Source organism: Cenococcum geophilum (assembly GCF_001692895.1).
Source record: "Cenococcum geophilum 1.58 unplaced genomic scaffold K441scaffold_47, whole genome shotgun sequence".
Lineage (NCBI taxonomy): Eukaryota > Fungi > Ascomycota > Dothideomycetes > Gloniales > Gloniaceae > Cenococcum > Cenococcum geophilum.
This window is the reverse complement of record NW_027137605.1, coordinates 43,231-60,393: the sequence shown is the minus strand read 5'-3', so window position 1 is coordinate 60,393 and position 17,163 is coordinate 43,231. Positions and strand designations below refer to the sequence as shown.

The 17,163-nt window shown below is 47.1% G+C and overlaps 5 protein-coding genes across 5 annotated transcripts; 3 read left to right on the top strand and 2 right to left on the bottom strand.

Moving 5' to 3' along the window:
• The first annotated feature begins 611 nt into the window (after positions 1 to 611).
• On the top strand, positions 612 to 2,935 carry K441DRAFT_239728 (CoA-transferase family III). The gene is made up of 2 exons (XM_067640704.1): positions 612 to 1,701; positions 1,761 to 2,935. The coding sequence occupies exons 1-2, from the start codon at positions 853 to 855 to the stop codon at positions 2,787 to 2,789; spliced, it is 1,878 nt and encodes a 625-aa protein (XP_067499885.1). The 5' UTR covers positions 612 to 852; the 3' UTR covers positions 2,790 to 2,935.
• A 54-nt stretch (positions 2,936 to 2,989) lies between these two features.
• On the top strand, positions 2,990 to 6,570 carry K441DRAFT_643081 (secretory pathway Sec39). Its single transcript, XM_067646711.1, has 4 exons — positions 2,990 to 4,653; positions 4,762 to 4,924; positions 5,016 to 6,178; positions 6,280 to 6,570. The coding sequence occupies exons 1-4, from the start codon at positions 3,081 to 3,083 to the stop codon at positions 6,312 to 6,314; spliced, it is 2,934 nt and encodes a 977-aa protein (XP_067499884.1). The 5' UTR covers positions 2,990 to 3,080; the 3' UTR covers positions 6,315 to 6,570.
• A 2,195-nt stretch (positions 6,571 to 8,765) lies between these two features.
• Positions 8,766 to 9,484, bottom strand: K441DRAFT_666025 (uncharacterized protein; the record flags this gene model as incomplete). The annotated part of the gene is made up of 2 exons (XM_067649596.1): positions 8,766 to 9,278; positions 9,330 to 9,484. Coding segments are annotated over 2 exons (320 nt in total), but the record flags the coding sequence as incomplete, so codon positions are not given.
• Positions 9,485 to 9,731: 247 nt separating this feature from the next.
• On the top strand, positions 9,732 to 12,894 carry K441DRAFT_617722 (cell division protease ftsH). The gene is made up of 2 exons (XM_067645809.1): positions 9,732 to 11,741; positions 11,801 to 12,894. Exons 1-2 carry the CDS (start codon positions 9,836 to 9,838, stop codon positions 12,595 to 12,597), a joined length of 2,703 nt encoding a protein of 900 aa, XP_067499882.1. The 5' UTR covers positions 9,732 to 9,835; the 3' UTR covers positions 12,598 to 12,894.
• A 3,388-nt stretch (positions 12,895 to 16,282) lies between these two features.
• K441DRAFT_239688 (uncharacterized protein) lies at positions 16,283 to 16,849 on the bottom strand. The gene has a single exon (XM_067640703.1). The coding sequence runs from the start codon at positions 16,777 to 16,779 to the stop codon at positions 16,483 to 16,485; it is 297 nt and encodes a 98-aa protein (XP_067499881.1). The 5' UTR covers positions 16,780 to 16,849; the 3' UTR covers positions 16,283 to 16,482.
• Between the last annotated feature and the right edge of the window lie 314 nt (positions 16,850 to 17,163).

Sequence of the window (17,163 nt, the reverse complement as noted above, 5' to 3'; positions counted from 1 at the left end):
ATCAATTCGGGAGCATACGGCATTGCAGTAGATGCATTCCTTTAGCAAGCTTGAAAGCAAATCCCCCAATGCTCTAGTTATATCAAATACGAGGATTAAAATTGTCAGGTTGGCAGCTTGGGTGATCCAACGAAGACTGAAACAACTTGCCTTTTGCTTTCTTCGCTTGCAGCTCTCACAAGCCTGAGCGGTGCGCTGCCTTTGGTCTGGTGGAACCTTCGGTCGGGTCATGGCCGAGAGCTCTATGGGTGTTTTGATGAGGGTCTTGGTCGAGCTTCGGATGCAGGCAGTAGGCGATTGAGAGATGGAGCAGTAAGCGTCGGATGCGGGAGCGATTGGCAATCGGCCTGTCAGGCTGCGCGGGGCCTAAGAATTCCTCGTTTACTGTGGTACAGAATCTAATATTGGCCTGATATCCACCTGATATTGGCCTAATGTTGGCCCCTCGTCTCGCTGGCAGTGGGCGAATGCAGCCCGTGTGTCGACGGCGCGAGGAGCTTGTCGTTGGGCTTCGTTGTGGCTTTCCAAAGTTGTTGTCGGAAGTACTCGGAAGATGCACCACCTTCGTCTCCACCAAACACCTTTCTGACAGCTTTACCCGCTGGTTACATCCCGCATGTACCCATCCTACCAGTTCCACATCTGATCAGCATTCGGGTAGCGCTGTACTAGTCCCCGACAATGTATATAATCTACGAATATCGCCCAAGGCGGCCTCCGGCTTATTAGAATATTGCTTTACCCCCAATGCTGAATTCCCTTGATTGCTTTGATATCTCGCTCCTCTCTGCTTCGCCCGAGTCTAACGCTTTACCTCGATAAGAAAGACTAAGACCGACTGTTTCGAACGTAATGGTCGCCTCTAGCGGAGCAGAGAATAACCGTCATAATATCCATCATGGAATGACTGGCACTAATGGGACCAACGGTCCCCGCTATTCGATGCTAGATGAGACTCGGAAATCTCTACAGCTCTTGCTCCGACTCGCCAAAGGCCAGATACCGCAGGAATGTTATGCGCTCATCACCAATGTCGACTTTACTACTGCTAACACGGGAAGTCCGTACTTCCCAAGTCCCTTCAAGCAAACAGAAGCTATATCGGCTCTTAAGGCAGTTGAGGCTGGAGTGGCAGCGGGAATAGCAAACCTTGCTTACGGCGACCGGAAGCGGAAGATGGTTGTGGATTGGGAACGAGCATCGGCCTTCCTGTTCTCTACATATCTTGCGACAGTCGGTGGTATGAATAAGGCACATCCCAACGTCAAGACGCTACTCAAGGGTAAGGCATACTCGAGACATACTCGCCAGTATCAATTGATCCTCTTCAAGATACCGATCTCCTCAAAGCTCAGTCAATCCTCTATCGCAGGCTCTCAGCGAATCTCTACGAAACAAAGAACCCTAGCGAATATTTTCACCTGCATGATCCTCTATCGCAGGCTCTCAGCGAATCTCTACGAAACAAAGAACCCTAGCGAATATTTTCACCTGCATGGGTCGCTAGAAGCTACAACCGCATTAAACATGGTCGGACTGAAAGGGTTTCGCCCGGACATGACGGACTACCACCAATGTATCAAGCTCATCGAGGATCATGTGAAGCAGTTCAGCGCCAAGGAGTTGGAAGAGATGAACGCAGAGGTCAAGCAGGCAGGCGTTACATGCCTAAAATGGGAGGAGTTCGAGGCAACTAGTCACGTAATAACTCATGAAAAACTGTGTGTGTATATTCACGCTGTGGTCTGACGTTATATTAGGGTCGAGATCTCATTCGAGAGCCCCCATGGAGAGTCGATACCTTGGAGACAATTTCCCCTCCAGCGCCGTTTCCGTGCACCGCATCAAGAGCACCAAAACCACAAATCCTGTCTGGTATTCGTGCTCTGGAGCTTTGCCGCATCATCGCCGGCCCCGCAATCGGTCGCGGTCTTGCAGAATATGGCGCTGATGTAATTAAGATTACTTCCCCAAACCTCAGCGATGTCCCATTCTTTCAAGTCGATGGCAATCTTGGAAAGCACACCGCAGAACTTAACCTACGTGATTCTCGGGATCGTAAGACCTTCGAGGACCTACTGCAGTCCGCCGACGTAATCCTGGACGGCTACCGCCCTGGGTCGCTTGAGCGCCTTGGATACGGCCCTAAGCAGATAGTAGAACTCACCAAGCACCGACAACGCGGTATCGTCTACGTTGCTGAAGATTGCTTCGGGCACGTTGGCGAATGGGCTTCGCGCCCTGGCTGGCAACAGATTGCAGACTGTGTGACTGGGGTAGCATGGTATCAAGGGCTGTGTATGGGCCTGAATGAGCCTGTCGTACCTCCATTTCCAATGAGTGACTATGGGACTGGGTGCATGGGCACAATCGCAGCGCTTGTAGGCCTCTATAAGCGCGCAAAGTATGGAGGGAGTTACTATGGCACGACGTCATTGTGTCAGTACGACATATATTTGCTCCATATCGGTCTATACTCCTCCGAGATGATGGCTCAGCTTAGGCAGGCGCATGATGCTGAGTTCTTTGAGCTGAGGCACCATGATTCTGTAGATGAAGTTGGGAAGAGGGCGCTGAAGACGATGCGGAGGGTGCATCCTGAGTTGTTTGGGGATAGACACATGCAGGAATGCTATAGCCGTGGATTCCGTGCTTCTGTCAAGGCTGTTAAGCCGGTTGTGGATATTGAGGGGACTTGGATTGGATTCTTGAGGTCAAGTAGGCCAAATGGATTCGACCAGGCAAGTTGGGAGGATTGGGAGGTTGACGAAGGAATGCTCGTAGAGTAAACTGTACATGAACACTAGGCATTTAAGGTCCTGAACGGCTTTGCTTGTAGTGCTCTGTCTTGTTAATATAACTGGTACTTTTACCGTAAGATGTGTGGGAATTGGGGCCTGTGGCTGATGGTGGCTGGTAGGAGGGCCTGTGCGAGGCTAGAAACGTGGAGGGAAGCCAGGAAGCTGCTGTGTAGCACATAGAGCTTGAAAGCAACAATACCCTTTCCCCTCTTCTTCAGCTATACATTACAATGAAGGCCGTGTTTATGCCCTGAAGCTACCCGAAAGCTTTAAACCCTCATGGCCGAAGCCCAACAGCTATCGGTTGCCCACTGCGTCTTGCTTGCTGTCCATTATGCCACCGAGTCTAACGTCACCGCACTGCATACACTGACAGCTTCCAGGCAGGACGCCTTCGATCTCAAACTCACCCTTCGAATTATCCTTACTTACCTTCCCGAAAGTGTTGAACCATCTTCCTACACTACTTACGTCCACGAATCTGCGACTCGGGTAAACTTGGGCGAGCGGGAGAACAGTGCCTCTCTCGACGTATCGCCCGTGAAGGAACTATCCGATGCACAGGCTCGTAAAAGACTACACAAGCTGCACCTCCTGCCATTGGCGCATCCGTCATGCCCTCCTGATCCTCCACACGACCCTCTTACACTCTTTCTTATTCATCGGGCGCATCGCATTGACGAGGAGACCGGCCTATTAAACTTTGTCCCCCAGCTCATTGTGCCTTTTCTTAGTCAATCTGAGTATCTTAGAACCTGGTTCATATCGACAGCCTTGCCTCTTCTCCGGCTTGGTTATGAATACTATCCGCGGACCTCCATTCCCTCTCTGGAAGCCTTTGATCAGCTCAGTGAGATGAGAGCTGTTGAGACTCTCCTCTCCAATCACGAGCAGTCGAAACATGACATCAAAACCGACACAGATACCATAGGTCGAGACATCAGAGGGCTAGTAGGCCCATGGATGTATGGGCATAATGAAAGGAAAAGGAGAAAGTTAAACACAGCTCAGGAGCGGTCAATTGCGGATGGTGGACACGAACGTAGCCAGGGAGGCAGCCTGGGTGATACCGCTGCTCTCCATGAACTAGTCACGAAAGAAGACTGGGAGTATCTTTTCGCTTGGCTTGTACGCACTGCGCCGGAAAACTTCCCACTTGTCACTAGTGCTATAGAGAATTGGGATGGCCCGGGAGACGTGGATTTAGGGGGTTATGAGGACGGGCATGAATACCTCAGCGAGGAGCTCCAGCGCACCCTCGAACTAAGATATGCTCAATCGGCATTAGCCAGTGTATATACGGTTGACGCTGACACCCAAGCCACGATTGAGGGTGCTCACAGTCTTTTGGTTCGATTAGCAACCCTCCTGGATTTTGAAACACCGCCAGATCTCACGACTAATATCGATCTTTTCCCAAAAATTGACCTCTCGTTGCCAAATTTCCCTGAAATCTCTACTGCCTTTCTCCAGCTGGAAATCCTTCTGCAACCCGATAATCCTCTCACAAAACCCGAGCCTCAGACCTTTAGCATCCTCCAAATGTTGGTCTGTTCCGCATATCTGTTTGCAGGCTTACATCATATTGCTTCCATTAGAAATGTAGCGAAGCTTCGTTTTCACTGCGATGGCGATGAACAGTTCTCACTGCTACAAAAAATACTGCATACGTTAGGTACAGGGCCAAGAAAGAGTGATGAGCAATGGGAATTTATTCGAAGTAGGCTAACATGGTTATGGAACTGGGGAACGGATATGAATGAGACCACATTCCATGGGTTCGGGGTATTTGGAAAGATTGAGAGAAAATTGTTTGAGAGTGAGATACTCAGGGCCCTTTTGGAAGGCAATCGTAAGTCACGCTTGTACTCTGTATAAATCCTATTGGCAAGATTACGCTTGCTCGGGTTTCCTGGGTGATATGATTTCTAGAAACTCTAACATAGAATTTTCTTCACAGATTACAGCCTAACTATCAGAACTTATCTTCAATCGTCCGAGTATCAGCATCATTTATCCATGAATGATATTGAAAAGGTGGTATTAGCATCGGCGATGCGTCACTACGATAATGCTAGCAATGGAAACCGAACAAGGGGTGGCATGAAGAAAGCTTCAGATATGTAGGTCATCCTCACTAATAATCTTTCTTAAGCAAAATGGGACCGACTTTTTATATGTGAGCATTTTTATGCCGTGCTAATTTCTCAATAGAATTTCCGCATTTGATCTCTACTTCTCGACGTCTGTTTCCTTCCGCCGCAGCAAAGCCCTTCTCTCCGCCACACATGCTCTCTCGTTCTACTCTCTAACACTTCAGCATGGTGTTCCCTTTCAGCCCGTAAACATTCGTGTCAGCGCCGATCCACTATCCCTGCTTGAGAGAGTACTTGACCAGAACCCGAGAAGCTATACTCATCTTGATGATCTCGTTTCGATTGGCCAGAACCTAGTAATATCGTCTCCCAATAGCCTATCTGAAGAAGCTTCGGACCTAGCTACAGAGCTATTCCCAGCCGATTTGGAAAAGCGAAAGAGCACTGCAGAGCGCCGTATCATCGGCATGGCCATTGAAGCTGCCCTTGTTGAAGATGACTTCGAGACTGCGTACTCTTACGTCGTGAACCGTCTATCACCCCCCCCCGGTCCCGTGTACCTCACATCAACTTCCTCGCCCTCGAGCCGCAGACCCTCTGTACTAGTGCTTTCCACTCATCGCCGCCAACAGGGGAGAGAAGATGAAGACGATGTTTCCTGGCGTGCTGCTTTTCTTGCCGGCCGACATCAGTCTTCTTCCCTGTCCGAGTCACATACCTCCGCGGGTTCATCCGCTCCGCCGGGATTGAGGAGGCTAGAACAAAGAATGGAGTTGCTCTCCCAAGCCCTGCTCCTCGCTCCATCGTCTCACTTACCTGAAGTATTGGATGTGTGGCAGCAGTGTGAAGCCGAAATGATAGCGGTTCTTGCACGTGAGATTGAGGCTGACCAACGCTTCAATGACCAAGCAGACCGCAAGCTTCCGGGCGCTTTTACAAACGAAACGGTGGCGGTGCAGCCTCGTCGCGAAGTCGGCAGGGGCGCCGTGGAAGAGGCGCCCATGGGACTGTTTGATGTAGCTAAGGGCGCTGCGGCCGCGTTTTCGAGAAGTGCTTTTCCGCTTCGGGGCGCAAGCATCAGTGGAGTCGATGGGAGTGGGGATGGGAGTAGGGGACAGACTGGTATTGGGGAGGGGTTGGAAAGTTCCCGCATCTCATCTGACTTCGGAAGTGAAGCTGGGAGTATTGGAGGTAGCGAGGAAAGTGGGAGGGTTAGAAAGAGAGATATGGTTGCTAATGCAGTGACGGGGGGACTGGCGAGTGGTTTGGGTTGGGTACTTGGTAAGCTTCTTTCCCACCTCTCCCTGGGAGCTGTTGAAGAAGTATCAGTTGGATGTTTCGAGCTGCATATAGTCTGATATGGATGTGCTAACGCTTACTAGGTGCTACGCCCGTACAGAACCAAGGGCGTGAATAGGCTGCAAGAGTATTGAAATGTAAAATTAAATTAGCGGTCCCTGCACTCGAAATATGATCTGACCTACCGAGTTGTACATTATTTAGGGTAGCGATTTACCAATGCCCAACTCAAGATACACCTTCACGTGCCTTAGGTATTAGTACCTCCTCCTGTCCTGGCCTGTCGGCCTGGCGTCAATCACTACCATATCAAGCTTATATCACCCATTTTCGTATATTTAATGAGGCTCTAAGCCTCTTGCAATAGACCAGAGTTCTCATCCTTAATCGTCCTGTTCGACACGACCCTCCGAATCCTATCGTTTGCTAATCGGAAGAACGTTTGGACAGACAGCATGAGTGTTAGTGAAATCCAAATTGTGGCTTAGGCACCCTATTCTATATGAGCAAGGTGAATAATTTAGCTTAATGAGAAAGCTCGTGACGGTGATGAACTACGTTGTACGCTCTGCGGCCTCAGTGAGGTTATCCATATTCAATATTGATTAGCGATTATTGAATATTGCGTATTGACATTCAATATTCAATATCAATACGAAAAGTGACAGGATTCAGTATATTGAATATTGAATATTTTATATAAATATAGCACTACTTTACTTTTTTACATAGTTATATAGATAAAGTAAGGGTATATTATAGGTAGTAGTATAGATAATAAGTAGGGGATAGGCAGAGGGTGTATAGGGAGGGAAAAGGGGAGGGGGGTTGTAGTGTCTAAATGCCTGTGCACAGATGGAAGCTTAGCTCAATATTCAATATTCAATAAAACGTTAATATAAGTTGGCGGTTCCACACCAATATCAATACGGCTTCATATTGATATTGAATGTAGATGACCTCACTGCGCGACCTCTCCGCCTAAGTAAAAGAGTGAATGACAAAGCGTGCAATTTCTCACGATAAGCCCAGTAGCTGCGGTTTCCCCGTATAGTCGAACATAAGATTTTTTTCTCCTAGTTCTAGTTACGGCCGCCAACCTGAACAGCTGCTGCTTTTACCCGAGCTGAGGGAGAAGAAGCCTAAACTGAGGCTGAGCGTGCCTGTGCAAGGAGGGTGGCCGTTTCCGGCCCCCCTGTACAGCCCCTACCTCGGCTGTAGTTACCAGCGGAGTTCTACCTCCGCTTTTAGATTAGCCTCCTGGCTAGAACAGCAGTACACTTTAAGAAGAAGACTACTTTACATAATTTATTATCGCATTACAGCAAAACACGCCTTGTAGCGCAGCAAGCTTTATTTCTTATTAAAATATATATCTTCTTGCGTTCTTTATAATCTAATTATATCTTCCTGTACTTTTAGCTAACGAATGTTACGATGTTTGTCCATCACCCATTTGGGGAAGCGGATCTTGTAATACGTATACCGGATCCGCGCCCTCTTTTATGCGCTAAGCTCTTGTATTATTCTCCGGTGTAGGTTATAACGAAGGAGCTAGATCAAACAATGTCGATCTAAGTCTGGTGCTAGATGCTGACCAAAATAAGGCTTCTTAAAAGGCATCGCAAACCCCTAGCCTATACAGTATAATAAAGAAATAGGTAGATTAAGCTCTAATAGTAAAAAGGTACGTTAAGGTTAAGCGAGCTGATTACGGTCCAGTCTGGAGAAATCTTAGTTGACTAGGGAAGTGTTCGTTTCGGGGTTCAGAAGCGATCTGGAGGCGGGTGTTCGGTGTATCTGGCGACTTTTCAATCTGAAGCTCCTCCAGATCGGCAAGCGCGTTAAATTCGCACGCCATACCGTATATAGTAGTTGAACTGAAGCTCTTGGCGTCAGATCAATATGGAGCCCTCAGTTTCAGTTCCAGATTCCAGATTGAATCTGGAGCTCTGCTTGTGCAATGCGCCCAATCGTCCACCCTATCCAGTATGCCCCCACCACCCCTCCCACCGACGATATTGCTGCTACAGCTGCAGGCCCTATGCGACGTCTGGGTGAGTGGTGATTAATGTGCAGAGACTTCGCTAATTCTAATTCTCATCTGAGGCTTTCTAGAGCGCTCAACCGAACACTCGGCTTCAGATCAGATCGAGTACGACTACCAGATCAAGCGCCGCTAAATATGTACTAGTTGACGCCGGTGAAAGCACGGAGCAACCTCAGATTGAAAAAACCTCAGATTGCAACCGAACACTCCCTAGATATAGGTTTTATCCCTTCGTACGGTGGTTTGCGTCCATCTGTTATCGATAAGAATTGGCCAATTAAATCAACTAAATCAAATCGTTTCTGCTGAGGAATTCTGGTGTTCCCGCACGGACCAACTTAGAGATGGACGCCACCGTTCGAAGGGATAAGATATCCTTATAAGCAGACAAAGGAACAGCATAAGCTAAAGCTTTACTACAACCGTAAGGGCTAAAGTTAGGCTCACTATTACTGGCTACGCAGATCCATATAACCTTGGATAGTAAAGATAAAGGCTATATAGCTGGTTAAGTATAATACGGACTTATGTAATTCCTATCGTAGGTTAGCCGAGTAGAGTAGGCTTATGTAGTTATAGTCTGACTAGACTGGTTCCTATAAATAGCTTTTTCTAAGGGACTGGGGCCTAGATCGGACGATATTGGCCTATAGCAGCGAGTCCCTTAAAGGTTCTTGCTAATTAGACTTAGAATAGGTAGCGAATATAATATATAGTAAATAGGGTGCCAATTGAAGCTCGTTCCTTTATTTTGCTATCTGCACCAGCTTCAACGTCATATGTACAATCACCATGGTTTAAAGCCCGCAAATCATACAAAACACCTTCTATTCTTCCGTCCGCTACTTCGTTGAATTGCCGCTACATTTATAGCTTGCTGATGAAGAGGCGTGCAGCCATCATGCGGACCCTCTGAGGCAGGATGTATTTAGACAGGACGTAGATGAGGGAAGGGAGCAGGATGAAGGCAAATGTGGTCTCGTTGACGAAGAAGANTGGGATGAGCTGCGGCATGGCAGAGTGCATCATTGTCTACGGCTGTTAGAACCGATGGCGTAGGTTGAAGAGTTTCGGATAATGTACCAATCTCTTGTTAGCCTCGAACGGAGCCACAGTCTGCTTAGACTTGACTTGAGCAGTGGCGAGAGCGGGACGAGCAATAGTCGACGGGCAAAGGATGGCTGGCTGGCGCTGAAAAGCTCTTGCGAGCGGGCGGAAAAGGCGAGTGGAGTTCATGGTGGGCTCTACGTGTTTTGGCTTTAGAAGGAAGGCTAAGGTTAGGCTGGTGGGGGAATTGACGTACAGGCTGCTCGGACAAAGGCCGAGAGAGATGAGTTTCGATGGTGTTGCGATTGCGGCTCTTGAAGCGTCAAGATGATGCTGTTCGGAAGATCGGGGAGAAAGTCGGGGGCTCTAGATCACGTGACGTGGGATTTGCGGAAGCGATCTCATCACGACTTGCATTAAATATTAGAGAAGTTTCGCCATCAATCTAGAGACCCTCTCCATCGCAAGTTTGATGGAGTGTCCGCAACACCGTTAGAGCTTCCTTTATCCCTCCTTTCCTCAGCCTCTCCCCTTCCTGGACAATGACTCCCCTCTTGCGCCGGTCGGGCCATTTCGCGAGACTATCCAGACAGACTATCAATACCGCTACAAGAAACTCACAATACTCTCGACGCCCTGCATCATTACCAGAGTGCGCCTTTTCTTATTACCGCGTACGTCGGTATGCCACCACCAAGCCCGACGACCATAAAGATCCAAAGAATGGGAAGGAAACAGAGTGGGAAAAGAAGGGAAAGCAGGTAGCGGGGGATCGTAATCGGCCTGGAAAGCCTGCGCCGGGGTTCGCACAATTTTACAACAGCTGCAGTCCCATGTCTCCACAGCCACCCGGAAATGAACCAGAGGGAGGAAAAGATGGAAAACCAACTACGTCAAAACTTACCGCTGAGGAGGAGAAGGCGCTGGATCAATTATCATCCATTGTTTCAATGGGTATGCCGGCTGAGCAAGTGAAGCACCTGCAAAAAGCTTTTGAGGAGATCAAAAAGGAAGGAATCCCAACTGAGGTGCGGGAGATGTTGGATAAATTGAAGAAGGGCGAACCGCTGGATCTAGCAACCGCGGCGAAGATATCTCGAATGACATCGCAGATGGCCCGCAAAGCTGCGGAACAGAAAGCGTCTGACACGGAACCTGTGGAGGATGCACCAAAGCAAAAATCCGGCGCGCACGACCCAGGCCCACAGACGAAAGAGCAGAAGAAAGGGGGAGGCATACCAGGGGTAGAGGTGAATATGGATATGAGCACATTTGTCATGTCTGCTTTTGTAGCATATCTCCTATACCGGTTGATGGTCCCTGGAGAGAATTCCCGGGAAATAACGTGGCAAGAGTTTAGGACAACCTTTCTGGACAAGGGACTGGTAGAAAAGATTGTAGTTCTCAACCAGAGCAAAGCGCGTGTGCATTTACACCGAGAAGCTGTCGCGGCAATGTATCCGGACTCACCTGCAGCGCACGGCAATTTCTACTACTACTTCACCATTGGCTCGGTAGAAGCATTCGAGAGGAAAATGGATGAAGCCCAAAACGAATTAAATATACCTAGTTCAGAACGTATTCCCGTTGCTTACTCGAACGAAATATCCTGGTTTGCTACGATCCTCTCTTTTGGTCCCACGCTACTTTTCATTGGTTCAATATTCTACTTCTCACGACGTGCTGCGTCTGGCGGAGGGGGACAAAGTGGTATATTCGGCATGGGCAGGAGTAGGGCGAAGCGATTTAACCATGAAACGGATATCAAAGTTAAATTTTCTGATGTTGCTGGTATGGATGAGGCAAAGCAGGAAATTATGGAATTCGTTAGCTTCTTGAAAGAGCCGGGAGTCTACCAGAAACTTGGTGCCAAGATACCCCGTGGAGCTATTCTCTCTGGACCTCCCGGTACCGGTAAGACGTTACTGGCGAAGGCTACTGCAGGTGAGTCTGGTGTACCGTTCTTCAGCGTCAGTGGGTCGGAGTTCGTTGAAATGTTTGTTGGTGTCGGTCCGTCTAGAGTGAGGGATCTATTTGCAAACGCAAGGAAGAACACGCCGTGCATCATTTTCATCGACGAAATTGACGCTATCGGCAAATCCCGAGCCAAACAAAACTTCGGCGGCGGCAACGATGAGCGAGAAAGCACACTAAATCAGATTTTAACTGAAATGGACGGCTTTAATACATCGGAGCAGGTTGTTGTCCTGGCTGGTACCAATCGTCCCGATGTCCTTGACAAAGCGCTTATGCGGCCCGGCCGTTTCGACCGACATATCGCTATCGATCGACCTACTATGGATGGCCGAAAACAGATATTCGCGGTGCATCTTAAGAAGATTGTGACAAAAGAAGACCTCGAGTTCTTGATGGGTCGACTAGCAGCGCTTACACCCGGCTTCTCTGGCGCAGATATCGCTAACTGTGTTAATGAAGCTGCTCTTATTGGTAAGACCCTTAGGTTTTCCTGCTAAATTGTCCTATACAACTTTACTAACGTATTCTAGCTGCCCGTTATCAAGCTGACTCTGTCCGTATGGAACATTTTGAACAAGCCATTGAACGGGTAATTGGTGGCCTCGAGAAGAAATCTCTTGTCCTCAAACCTGAAGAAAAACGGACAGTGGCCTACCATGAGGCTGGACACGCCATATGCGGCTGGTACTTCAAATACGCCGATCCGCTCCTCAAAGTCTCCATAATACCACGTGGGCAAGGCGCCCTTGGCTATGCCCAATATCTCCCTTCTGGCGACACATATCTCATGAATGTTAACCAGCTTATGGACCGTATGGCTATGACTCTTGGCGGCCGAGTGAGCGAGGAGTTACATTTTGATACAGTGACTAGTGGAGCCTCAGATGATTTTAAGAAAGTCACGGCTATGGCGACAGCTATGGTGACCAAATGGGGCATGACGCGCAAAATTGGCTACATCTACTTCGAAGACGACGCCTCACAGCAACTGCACAAACCGTTCTCGGAAGAAACAGCCAAGAACATTGATAGCGAGGTCCGCCGCATTGTCGACGAAGCATATAAACAATGCAAAGATCTCCTGACTGAGAAGAAGGCGGAAGTGGGACTTGTAGCGGAGGAATTGTTAAGAAAAGAGATGCTGGGTAGAGACGACATGATTCGGCTGCTGGGGCCGAGGCCTTTTGAAGATCCTCAGGATTTCCACAAATATTTTGGCGGCGAGAATGGAAAGGTGCCTGGGCTTATAGAGCCCAACGGGACGGCCGAGAAGAAACCACTGGTCCCACCTAGTTCGGAGCCGCCAGCGCCCGCACCTACAACGTGAATAGTTTAAGTGTGACGGTTGAAAAATCCCTCTCCTATCATATTGATACTTCGAGGCATATCTAGTAGCTGTACTTTTTGTTGGCATTTACGGTGCGTTGGTTGGCACATCCAAGCAGTTTTCTTGCATGGTTTTGGAATTGTTTTGGCTCTAATCCCACTCCTTTCCGCTCTTGTTTGCGCCCCGGGGAAGGATGTATTGTAGTATAGAATATTTGCGCCGCTGGCGTGTATAGTAAAGCAGTAGTGGAGCAAATACGGAATTTGTTCAATGACAAATTTGAACTACATACCAGGCATTGCTGACATCTCTGCGTCAGCTCTAAGTCTAAACTTCGACGACTGCAGGTTCGTAACCGTCACTACGTACAGGTGCAGAGTCTGATTTCGACGGCCTAATAATATATACTAGGCAGGATAATTATATAACGTAGGTGATGGGGTTATAAAGATGACCCTAATTATAAAGGTTTGCAGGTTTCGCAAACAAATTTGTCTATCGTAGTCCACGGGCTAGTGACCCACACGGGCCAGTGATTCACCCCAACAAGAACGCGTCTCTATAGCTTCGAAAACGGCCTTGCTTGTAGGCTTGAATAGCTAGTTCAAGCTTACCTTCTTTGCATAAGGCTGCTTGTTGTTGTGGTGTAGTTATAGCAGTAGTAAAAAAGATCGCGACGCGTTTTTGGTGGGGTGAGTCACTGGCCCATGTGGGTCACTAGCCCGTGGACTACGTTAGAACTACTATCTAGGTGTCGACCTGAATCGGATTTTGCCACCTTGACTCCTTGACTCAGTCACCGACCCCTTGACTCGGTCACCGACTCAGCCACCCTCGTGTATATATAGAGGCCCTAGAGCCACCTTCAATAGATAGACTTCTCATTCTTGACCTGCGCACGGACTTCTGATTGACACTAGCACCTGCTGGAGCAGCCGCGGGAGTAGAAGCTGGGGTAAGGGCTAGGCAGGAGCTGGGGCAGGCACTGGGGCAGCAACTACAAGGGGGTGACATGAGCGGGCCAACCGCCCTCCCTGCAAGTTTTGGTGGCATTATAACCATATTGGCAGCATTTTAGCGGGGCTACTATAATGCCACCAAAACTTGCAGGGAGGGCGGTTGGCCCGCTCATGTCACCCCCTTGTAGGCTGTAGCGACCCTTGTTTAAGCGGGCGAGAAACGAGGGGTCTGGACGAAAAGGAAAATCTTTTGAAAGAGGAGGATATTCATCTCGGACATTCTTTTATTCGAATCCTGGTCCTTTGTTTAGCTAGTTCCCGCTATAAGGCGGCCCCTGCGGCCCACTAAACGAAGCCCCAAAGCCCTAATGGCTGCTTTAACCCCTGAACGCGTATTAGCAACACCACCTCTAGACCCGCTAGTAGCTTCACCAAGATAGATAAGGAAACCGAGCGCAAAGGTATAAGAGGCCTAGTAGTCGCTAAGGATACAAACCTAAAGATTAACATAGTTTAAATAGTAGATAACTACACTATAAACCAGACTATAAGCTATACAGTATATACTGCCTTCATTCCCTATAGTAAGAATCTTTGCCTTACCCAAACGTAAAGGAGGAGGTATTAACCGTAATAAATTTTATCGACTTATTAAAAGCCTTAGAGAAACTATAGTATAGTAGAGCAATATTATTATAAACTAAAATAGTATTATTAAGAGTATTAGAAACGATCTAGTAGATATTAAATTAGAATAGTAAAGCCTTAAAAAGTAAAACGCTAAACTCTAAAAGGCTATCTGGTCCTTACGAGCGTAACTAAACACCCCCTTAGCTCTAATATAATTATAGGCATTAATAGCGGCTAGTAGAGGTACAGTAGGGGTAGAGGTAACTCTGCTATAAATAATAAATGCTAAAAACTCTAAGAAACCTAATTAGTAGCTAGTAATAGACGTTAGCTAAGCAGGTAAGGAGATAATAAAGAAGGTAGCTACTACTAAAGTAGTAAAGTAAACCATTGTATAAGGTATAAAGGATATTAATAGGCTTATAGGAGCTATACTTAAGGACTTCCGCGTATAGCAAATAAGAGATAGCGTAAGCATTATTAGATTCTTAATAGAAAAAGATAAAAAAGCTGCGTTTAGGTAGATAACTACCTAATAGCTTAAACTGTATATCCCTAGGGCAAAGCTTATCGGACCTAAGTGGTATATAGTTAAGGCAGACTAGGTTAAAGTACCCTTAGTAATAAATATTAATAGCGGAAAAGTAAGTAAGTTAGCTATAGAGCGCTTTAGGGTAGAGAATAGTATAGAGGTATATATAATAAAATAGCTCAGATAACTAAGGCCACACGGCTAGTGTTAGCGACTCAGTCAATCGAGGCACGAGCACGGCAAGAGGGACGCGCAAGCCTGTACGATTGGTAGTCTATTAACGAGAATATCAAGTTAAGGATTAGAAGAAGGTTAAGGAAAGGATATGTCTATATACATAGCGCCAAGGCTCCAGCTGAGCCCCTAACTAGGGTCCGTATCAGTGCCGTAGTTGTTCCGTAACGGTGCCGTAACGGTACTGTAATATTACCCCCCTCTCCACAAAAGCCTGCCCTTAGGCTTTGTAGTTGTCCTCCCCGTTAAGAAAGCCACATTGTAGATCCATTCTGAATTGTCGCTATAGGCGGAGCAGCAGAGGTTGGCCGGTTGGGTTGGGTTAGTAGATCGCAGGCGCATCGGCACGATCGTCATTAGGTCGTAATAGTAGGCGTATTGCGCTATCGTTGTCTAGTCCTTGGCAGTACGGTGCCAGCGTTAGGGTCGGTTGTTTAGGTCGGGGTTGACCGTCCGTTTGTTTGGTAGATAAGGAAGCTAAAGTCCCTCGCGAGTGGCTGATCCAAAAGGTACCGTGCTAGGGGCTGATTGAGTAAGCTTTCCCCTAGGGCTGCGGTCCCTAGAGCTGCGGTCCTAATATCGTCCAATAAGTTCAGAGGTATAGACCGATTAACCGTCCTAATAACGTATCCGATTCCTCCGTTATTTAGTAGAAGGAGTAGATCTAATCCTCTATTAAAGCTCAGGAGAATTACTAGGCTCCTAATATATAGACTTAGGGCTACGTCTTCCCGGATCCTCTCTTTTAGCTACTATTAGCAGTTCTACAAGATCTCTTCTCTCTGTATTAGAAGGTACCCGTATCTACACCGATATTACCCTACTCGGCTAAGACCTTTAATCGTTGATATCTTATAAAGAGGTTAATTCTGATCCTGTTACAGAATCGTTATCCTGGTCTTTTTGTGCCCTAACTCGTCTTGACCCATTATCGGTCTCTACTTTGCGCTTTCCTAGGCCTTGGCGTTAAGGTCTCGGGGGTTTAAGAACGCTGTACTATAGGCCCCATATTATAGCCAGGGCCCTAAGACACTTATATAGATGCGCGGTAACTACATCCTTTAGTTCCATATAACAGCTAACGTTGGTGTCCCTTAAGGTAGCCCTCTTCCATCATTCCCAGTCTTATACTAAGTAATATCTTGCGAGATCTGTTAGGGTCTTAGGGTCTAAAACAAGCCTCCAGAAGTCTTTAACTCTATTAGGAAAACCTTTAGCCACAATATACCTATAGCAGTCTCTATCCTAAACATAAGCTGTAATAGGTTCAATCTAGTCGTCGAGCCATTTTCACATAGAATTCAGTTGAATATATATGTGGTTATTAAGGCTTTGCGTCTAGTTAAAAAGGCTATTCTTAACATCGTCCATTTACATTTCTAACGACATTACTTGCAACTTAACGTCGTTGACTTGTGTCGTATGACGTTTATCCATTAACTTCATTTGCGTCCTGATTTCCGCAATTTCCGTCTTAACCTCGTCGACCTTCTTATTAACCTCATCGACCTTTTTGTTAACCTCATCGACCTAAGCTTTAACTTCCGCAACCTCAGCCTTGACTTCGTTGACTTTTATATCAACTCTTTCTACCCCCTTTTTAACCTCTACTACCCTTACAGCCCAGGGAGCATTATTATCGTATAGATAGGCCGTTAAGGTGCTTAAGGTCACGATAGCGTTGTCAAGGTAGGGGTGGAGATCCGTAGAGAGGTTCTTAGGTCGATGAGGTAGGATAACGGAGGTAGTGGTATAATTAGAGACCTTTTGACGGAGGTTCTTTAACGCCGTATAGGACGGTTCGAACGGAAGAGCTAATAGAGCCATATTATCAGTGATATTGCTACTGGTTCTGTCGCGTATATTTAATGTCTAGGTAATAAATACTCGTATATTTTAATGAGAATGATAATAAAGTCCTGCGGGGTAGGCAGTTATTAAAGGTTAGATTTAACTTTAATCACATACACCTAAGCGAACCAATAGCAGAGGCTTGCTCAGAAGTTAAGACACGTAGGTTCTTTAAGTGGTCCAAATTGATTCCTTTTAATTTTGATTTAATCAATCGATTTAACCAAATCGTTCCTTGTTCGCTAGCTGTACGTTCAAACGATTAACGTCTGGTATAACTAGTCGTCGAGGTCATTCGCTTTTAATTTGAAAGGGTTAAGAAGGGTCCAGTTAGCGTCTTGGCGAAACCTTATTTTAAGC